The sequence below is a fragment of the Pinus tabuliformis genome, chromosome 5_1 (assembly GCF_031772625.1).
Source record: "Pinus tabuliformis cultivar Carrire ecotype Pingquan chromosome 5_1, CPIR1, whole genome shotgun sequence".
NCBI lineage: Eukaryota > Viridiplantae > Streptophyta > Pinopsida > Pinales > Pinaceae > Pinus > Pinus tabuliformis.
This window is the reverse complement of record NC_142305.1, coordinates 159,182,780-159,191,295: the sequence shown is the minus strand read 5'-3', so window position 1 is coordinate 159,191,295 and position 8,516 is coordinate 159,182,780. Positions and strand designations below refer to the sequence as shown.

General features: G+C 37.4%; 1 protein-coding gene across 1 annotated transcript; it reads left to right on the top strand.

The window, feature by feature from the left end:
- The first annotated feature begins 203 nt into the window (after window positions 1-203).
- Window positions 204-1,220, top strand: LOC149163914 (uncharacterized). The gene has a single exon (XM_089429300.1). The coding sequence runs from the start codon at window positions 204-206 to the stop codon at window positions 1,218-1,220; it is 1,017 nt and encodes a 338-aa protein (XP_089285426.1).
- The last annotated feature ends 7,296 nt before the right edge of the window (window positions 1,221-8,516 follow it).

Below are 8,516 nucleotides of genomic sequence, written 5' to 3'. Positions count from 1 at the left end.
AGGCAAAGCATATTATCCTAGGGCTGGAGTCTTGTGTTCCAGAAAGATCTTCGAGGCATATTTGGTCTCATCAAGGATGGATGAAAATCAAACTCTTTATGTGGCTGGTGTACCATAAGAAAATTTTGACTTGGGACAATATCAGAAAAAGGGGAGTCTTAGGGTCTTCAAAATGTTAGCTTTGTCAAGAGCAAGAGGAGACTATGGAGCACATCCTCAACTGCTGCTCTTATACCACCTGGTTGTGGAATTCCTTCTATAACATTTTCCAACAATCTAACAGGGACAAAGAGAGTATCACAAACACCCTTAAAAATTGGAGGAGGAGCTTTTCGGAGAATGAAGTGATTAATCGGGCATGGGCGTTCACACCAGGATTTATCTTCTGGAATGTGTGGAAAGAAAGAAATAAAAGAATCTTTAAGGATGAAAAAGCCAACCCTAAGAAGCTATATGATTTGATTCTAAAGAAGATAAGGGGAACAGTCAACACCACAATGTGCAATATCCCAGAGACTCCTCCCTCAACAATGGAGTCGAGAACCCTCAGACTGCTGGGATTGCAAAATATCATCCCGCAAGGGTTTGGAAAAAAGAAAATGACAATGAATACAGAGAAAGAGTGCTGGAAACCTCCTTCGAATAACTACCTAAAATTCAATATTGATGGAGCCTCCAAAGGTAATCCCGGAGTCGCTAGGTTTGGAGGAGTTTTAAGGAATGAAGAAGGAAGAATTCTATTAATCTTCCACAGCCATTTAGTTAAAGAAACCAATAACATGGCAGAACTAATGGCGTTGGAGCAGGGCCTAGAGATTCTGATTAAGAATCGTAGCTCAAATGTCATTATTGAGGCAGACTCCGAAATCACCATCAATTCTGTTAAAAGAATCAGCTGTGGATCCAGACCGGAGACAGTCTCAAATCATTGGAGACTAATCCAGGTTTATCAAAGGATTCAAGCTCACCTTCAAAGTTTTGGATCAGTCAGTTTCAATCACGTGCACAGAACTGCTAACAAGTTGGCGGACATTCTTGCCAACCAAGGGGTGAGCAATGTAGATTGCAGGCTGGAGAAAAAGTGGCAGGATTTTCCCCAAAATCGTTTAAAGGTTCTTTGCTATAACCAAGTGGCAGAAGACATTCAGGAGGGCCGTAGTAGTGGGAGGGTTTCTAGCAGAGGCGAAGTGTCCCCAGCCCATGATTCCTCGGCCTCTTGATTTTCCCTTTGGGCACCATTGGTTCGCGGAGGGTTTTGAGACAATTCCTTTTGCCTCTTCTGACCATCCTATGGTTTTGGGGCCGGCGTTAGAGTGGAAGAGGAGGGAGAGCTGTTCCTTCAGCTTTCGGATCAGTTTTCCCTGTCATTGTTATGGGGAGAGCCTGGCTGGTTTCATTCGTTTAAGACAAACAGGCAAAAGCATGGCCCTAGTGGATATTGTCGGTTGGTTTTTCTCTTCCACTAAAATTCTCAGAGTTTGGCACCAGTTTTCCCCTTGCTCGGATAATGCTTTGGTCAACAAGCATCGACAATGGAGCTGGGGGCTTTCGTTTCCTATTTCCTATTGCCGAGCGAAAATGTAGCAGATGAAGCGGTATTCAGGAGTTCGCATCGCTTTCCATCAGGAAGCGGTTTTCGAGTTTGGGCTACGATTCCATTACAAGAGTGACACGTGGTGGCGTGGCAGTTCCGAAAACCACCCCCATCACGCCATAAAGTTCGGTGACTTAGGGCGGTGTGATATCAAGCACAACCGTCCTTTTCTTCCTATGCCATCCGACGGTCTGGAGGAGTCATGCAGATTAGAGGCGTGGAAGTGGTTTTCGCAACCCCATCAAGCGGGAAGTGGTTTTCCCCATTCGAAAGCGATCACATTAGTTGAGCTCCACATGGCAGTGGGGTCGGGTGGAAAATCGCCCTCATCGTACATTATTTTCCGTGCTAGTTGGTTGGTCTGATTTTATCTTACTCCGTCAGCTGGCTCTTGGGGTTTCAATGGTCCTGATCAACAGTGCAGGTTTGTGGTCCCCGGGGAATGGACAAGCATACTCTATTAAGTTCTTGGCCCATTTTGCCTATCTCGGATGGGCTTTCCATGGTTTGACTTCTCGGGCATTGGAGCCTTTTCCTCTTGTCGTACGCTTTGGGTTTCAATGAAACCTTCCGTTTCTCTTATTTTTCTCTTCTTTAGTATGGGTTAGTTTGGTGGTTAGAAGCAAGGAAATATTTTGCTTAAGTCCTTCTCCTTTGTCAATGACCTTGTGGGCCGTGTTGTAACTCTATGTAATATATTTCTTGTTTAATGAATGGGAAGGTCCGACTCTTGCATTAGCAAAAAAAGAGAAGGGACCCATGAGCTATTTAACTTTCATCCATCATCCCTATTAAGAGTTTTTCTCCTCTTTTCAATTTCTATGGCTTCTCTTAATTTTCGGTGATGGAAATGATCAACCCTCACAAGGACCTTAGAATACTCTAAGAAAATATGGTGCTTTGTTAGTTCTGCATGTTCAGCTAGAGTAGATGAGCGGATCCTACAATGCTTAAGGTCCATTGCGTGCCCCTGAATTCTTTGTGAAATGGAACGACCAGTCTCACCGATGTAGGGGGTTCCACACAAACAAGGGATTAAATAAACACCTTTCATGCATTTGGGATCAATAGGGTCTTTGACAGATCTTAAAGAGCTACGAATGGTTTTAAAAGGTCTAAAGGTGGATCCAATCCTATGCTTCTTAAGAATTCTAGCAATTTTGTCTGTCGTCCCTTGGATAAAGGGAAGCAGGACATTAGAGTCCACCCTAACCTCTTTTTTAGAATTAGGTCCCCGACTAGCTTTTAAAAAGGCTATGAAACCTTGCAACTTGCTATAACCATTCTTCTTGAAGACATTAAAGAGATGGTTTTTCTCATCCATTAGATGGTTTTCTCCCGAAACCCAAATAGCCCTAGTAGCTAAAGTATTAAGAACATCTATTTTCTGGGCTGGAAAGTGATGAGAATTAGCATGAAGATACTGCTCACTATGGGTTTTCTTACGAAACACTTGGTGGGAGAAAGAACCATCATCCTTTCTTGAAATGAGAACATCAAGAAAGGGTAAGCTTCCATTAGCCTCACATTCCATGATGAATTTAATGGAATGAGACTGGTAATTAAGATTCTCAAAGAAAGAAGCTAGCTTCTCCCTACCATGGGGCCATAAGTTGAAGGTATCATCGACGAATCTTTTCCACAATTTTGGTTTAAAGATAGCATAAGCCAAAGCCCTAGATTCAAAGTCTTCCATGAAGATATTGGAAACCACAAGAGAGAGGGGAGACCCCATCGCTACTCCGCCTGTTTGCTCATAGTATTCATCATCAAAACTAGAGAAGATCGAGGTAAGGCAAATCTCAACAAGCTAAGCAGAATCTGGATCCGTTAAGCGATTGATAACCTCAATAGCCTCTTTAATCAAGGTGTTCGATTAAAAAGAAACTATATCAAAACTCACCATAAAATCATCAAGATCAAACTCAATATCTTTCAACTCATTAACAAAAGAGAAAGAATCTTTAACAAAGGAACTAGACTTACCTACTAAGGGTTTAAGTTTCTTAGCTAAATACTTAGCGAGGAGATAAGTAGGCCCACCTATGGTATTGACAATAGGTCTAAGAGGGGCCCCTTCCTTATGAATCTTAGGAAGCCCATATATCCTAGGCGTGAGAGGGTTACTTTCTATAAGCTTGTGACTAATTGAGCTTACAAAATTATTAGATTTAATCGCCTTCACAATAGCCTTTGAAACCTTTTTAATGGGGTTCTTATTAAGCTTTCTATAGCTTCCACTATTGCAAAAGTGATCTAACATTTTATTCTTGTAATTATCTTTGTCCAAAATCACCACCCCTCCCCCTTTATCGGCTCTATGGACAACAATGTGAGGGTTATCGTTTAGGGCTTTTACCCCCTTTTTTTTAATAAATTTTATTGGTATACATTTTAACCTTCTTTCTTCTTTAAAAAAAATAGAATTTAATTATTATTATTATTATTATTATTATTATTATTATTATTATTAATAAATTACATGAATCTAATTAAATTAAATTAAGTAAAGTAATAATAATTATTATTATTATAGTTATATATATTTAAATAAATTATACTATATAATTTGTTAGAATCTATTTTAAAATTTAAAAAATTCAAAATAAAATTGACTAAAATAGAAATAAAAAGTTTTACTTTGATCCTGTTACATTCACATGTTTTAAAAGTTGGAATTCACCATTTCATCTTTGAGATTTATATATTTAGGTCAGTTAATTTTTGGGTTCGAAAAGCATCACTCTCTGTTTTCAATGTGTTTTTTCCTAAAAATATTATTAATATATCATGAATCAAAAAAACATAAAGTTTAAAGAAAAGAGAGAGAGAGAAAGAGTATTTAAGAGAACTATGTGTTCAAGGTGTAAAGTCCACAGTTTAAATAAATCAACATTTCGGCCTTAACATTAAAACAAAACTATCACATTATAATGCAATTATTGATTAACACCCTACAACAATGTGTAATTTCCCTACGTTCAGGGACAAATTGGGTTTGATAGAATATGTAGTAGCATGTTTTAAAACTCAGATTTAGCCTTTGAATGACTGAATTCCATTACAAAAATATAAAATTTACTTTACATTAAAAAGACGAGTTAGAGAAAATATGAAAATGTTTTATAGATTGGAGAGCTTTATGAAAAAATGATGTTGAAAAGACAGTCAACCGTAAATTTCTATAAGACATAGTACTGCCCAGTAAATTTCATGAATAATTTTTGAATTTCTTTAGGCTCAGTAAATTTCATGGGATAATTTATTCAAACCATAAACCATAAATTTATGTAAGACATCGTAGAAGAACTATAACACGGTTATTTATGTAAAACCTGAAATTTATAGTAGACACATATTTGTATATATGTAAATGAAAATAATATTTGTATATAGGAACAATTATCATGATTCATTTCTGGAAGGTTGTCTATGGTTTGAACTTGGATTATACTATGATGTGTTTCTTGTCCAGAATCCCAGGCGAAAGTTAGTCTGACTATCTTTACTTAATGAAGAACCCAATAGTATTCACTCCCCCGTATCATTTCATTTCAAAAAAATGTGCGCCATTGTCGAGTTTGAAATCTTGGGCGCAAAGGTGACATTAAATGCATGAGTTGGAACTTGAGGATGGTAGTATGTGAGACATGAAATGGGAACCAAATTGACTAGGGAGTAACAGAGATAGAGCTAGGGTGTAATGGAGATGGGATGAGCCCATCGGAGTAGTAGAGGAGGAAAAAGGAGAAAGAGGGCAGCAAATGGAGGGTGCAAAAAACAAAGTTGAAATCATTGAACCGTTAGACTACACCATAAGGATCCTAGTAAATATATCGACCGATATATCCCATGTGTAGGAGGCACGTTCCACGGCTCACCAAATAGGAGTAAAGAGTGAGAAGACAAGTCAATAATCTGGTATTTGTAAAAGTTATTTTGCATTTGCGATCTTTCTTGATTAATTATGAACAATTCAAATTAACAGCCCAAAGATCATCAATACCGAATATTTCACAAACAAAACTTAATATGATCTATGACATACCTTAATTAACAGCGGAAGATGTAATGGCTGCCATCTACTTTCTTCTGACTCCTACTCTTCTTCTCAGAATTCGGTTTCTCTTTCTAGACCTGTTTATTTATGCGCTTCTTGATGGAGAAGAATGCGACTCTTTGCAGGGGGAGAGAGGACCCAATCCTTTTTATATTATTTAACACTAAATCTGGTACGTCCATCATATACCAATTCAACGCTTTAATGCTTTAATGCTTTAATGCTTTAATGCTTTTAACGCTTTTAACGCTTTAATGCTTTAATCGGGTCACATTAAGATTTAGAAACTGCAGATTTCTAACATTCTCCCACTTGACCCGACTATTCATAATATAAAGTGTTGAACATCATACTATGATAAATTGCTGAGAGTTATGGCGGTTGTGCACTATTAATTCAATGCATTTCCTTCCATATACTACAATACCAGCAAACCATCAATTCATACTCATAATTTATATAAAACAGCATAATGGTCCACATAATGTCTTATATCATAATGATTAAACATAATATCTTTATAAGACTCTTTCTTGTTTAAAATTACATAAAATACGTACTACTATATTAAAACAAGAGACACATAATTGTATATCAGAAACACATAAAAGAGCTCAGAATGTCACACATCAATTATTATTAATACAACCAAGACCCATTCTTTGAACATGTTCCTTAAATTGTCTTGGTTGTAACCCTTTCGTCAAAGGGTCTGCAATCATAAGTTTTGTCCTGATGTGCATGATTGACACTCTTTGTTTCTGAACCTCATCTTTCACAACAAGATACTTTAGATCTATGTGTTTGGCACCTTTAGAGTACTTGTCGTTCTTTGAGAAAAATACTGCTGCAGAGTTATCACAATAAATTTTCAGCGGCTTGCTAATGGTGTCGACAACCGCAAGTCCTGAAATAAAGTTCCGCAACCATAATGCATGAATTGTGGCTTCAAAACATGCCACAAATTCTGCCTCCATAGTGGATGAAGCAACGATAGTCTGTTTCGCACTTTTCCATGATATGGCACCTTGAGCAAACATAAACAGGTAACCAAAAGTCGATTTTCTAGTATCGATGCATCCAGCAAAATCTGAATCGCTATATCCGATCACCTCCGATTCATTGGATCTTCTATACATGAGCATGTAATCTTTCGTGCCTTGTAAGTACCTCAAAACTTTCTTTGCAGCTTGCCAATGTTCCCTTCCTGGATTACTTTGATACCTCCCTAACATACCGACCGCAAAGCTGATATCCGGTCTAGTACAGGTTTGAGCATACATCAGGCTACCAACAACAGATGCATATGGAATTGATTCCATTTCCTTTCGTTCAACATCATTCTTAGGACATTGCATGAGACTGAATTTATCACCTTTCTGTACAGGAACTGTCCCAGGTGAACATTTACTCATTCCAAATCTCTCTAGAATCCTTTCGACATATCCTTTCTGAGACAATCCCAATATTCCTTGTGATCGATCACGGAATATTTCTATTCCAATCACATAGGATGCCTCTCCCATATCTTTCATTTCAAAGTTCGTTGAGAGAAATTCCTTAGTCTCATGCAATATACTTAAATTATTTGCAGCAAGCAAGATGTCATCAACATAAAGGACCAGATAAATAAACTTGCTCCCACTGATCTTTTGGTATATACAGTGATCAACCGTATTTTCCTTAAAACCAAAGGATGTAATAATGGTATTGAACTTAATATACCATTGCCGGGATGCTTGTTTAAGCCCATATATTGACTTCTTAAGTTTACACACCAATTGTTCTTTACCTTCTATAGAAAAACCCTCAGGTTGATCCATGTAAACATCCTCATCAAGATCTCCATTCAGAAAGGATGTTTTCACATCCATTTGATGCAACTCCAAATCATAATGAGCTACTAATGCCATTATTATTCTTAGTGAGTCCTTTTTTGAAACAGGAGAAAATGTCTCCTTGTAATCAACACCATCTTTCTGAGTGTAACCCTTAGCAACAAGTCTAGCTTTATACCGTTCGATATTACCACTAGAGTCGTGTTTGGTTTTAAAAACCCATTTGCATCCGACTTTTTTACAGCCATGTGGTAACTCAACGAGATCCCAAACTTCATTCTGTTGCATGGATTTCAGTTCTTCTTTCATGGCATTAATCCATTCCTTTGACTCTTTACTTTCTACAGCATGTGAAAACGAAACTGGATCCTTATTGATTCCAATATCATAATCTGATTCTTGCATATAAACCACATAATCATCAGAAATAGCTGACCTATGATTTCTTTGAGGTCTTCTTAATGCTACTTGTTGTGGTTCATGCATATCAGCATTATGTAAGTCATTTCCTTCAGGAAGTACTTCTTCATTTATATGTTGTTCATTATCATCATGTTGTTCTACAACAGCTGGAACAACATTTGGAGTAATAGTAGATGGAGGAACTATTCTAGGCAATGTAACATTTACCCTTGTTTCCTTTATTTCTACTATTTCTCTTCGAGTACTCCCACTGACTTAACCATTCTCAATGAATCTTGCATTACCAGTTTCTACAATTCTTGGACTATGATTAGGATAGTAAAACACGTACCCTTTAGATTTCTCAGGGTAACCTAAAAAATACCCAGTGATCGTTCGAGAATCTAATTTCTTTTCATGTGGATTATAAATTCTCGCTTCCGCTGGAAAACCCCAAACATGCAGGTGTCTTAAGCTAGGTTTCCTGTTAGTCCATAACTCAAAAGGAGTCTTTTGAACAGCTTTACTAGGAACCCTATTCAACAAATAATTAGCGGTTTTGAGAGCATACGACCACAAATTCTTAGGTAGTGTAGAATCTGACATCATACTCCTAATCATA

What these genes read in the sequence shown, in the direction of transcription:
- LOC149163914 (XM_089429300.1), top strand. Translation starts at nt 204, where the DNA reads ATGGAGCACATCCTCAACTGCTGCTCTTATACCACCTGGTTGTGGAAT.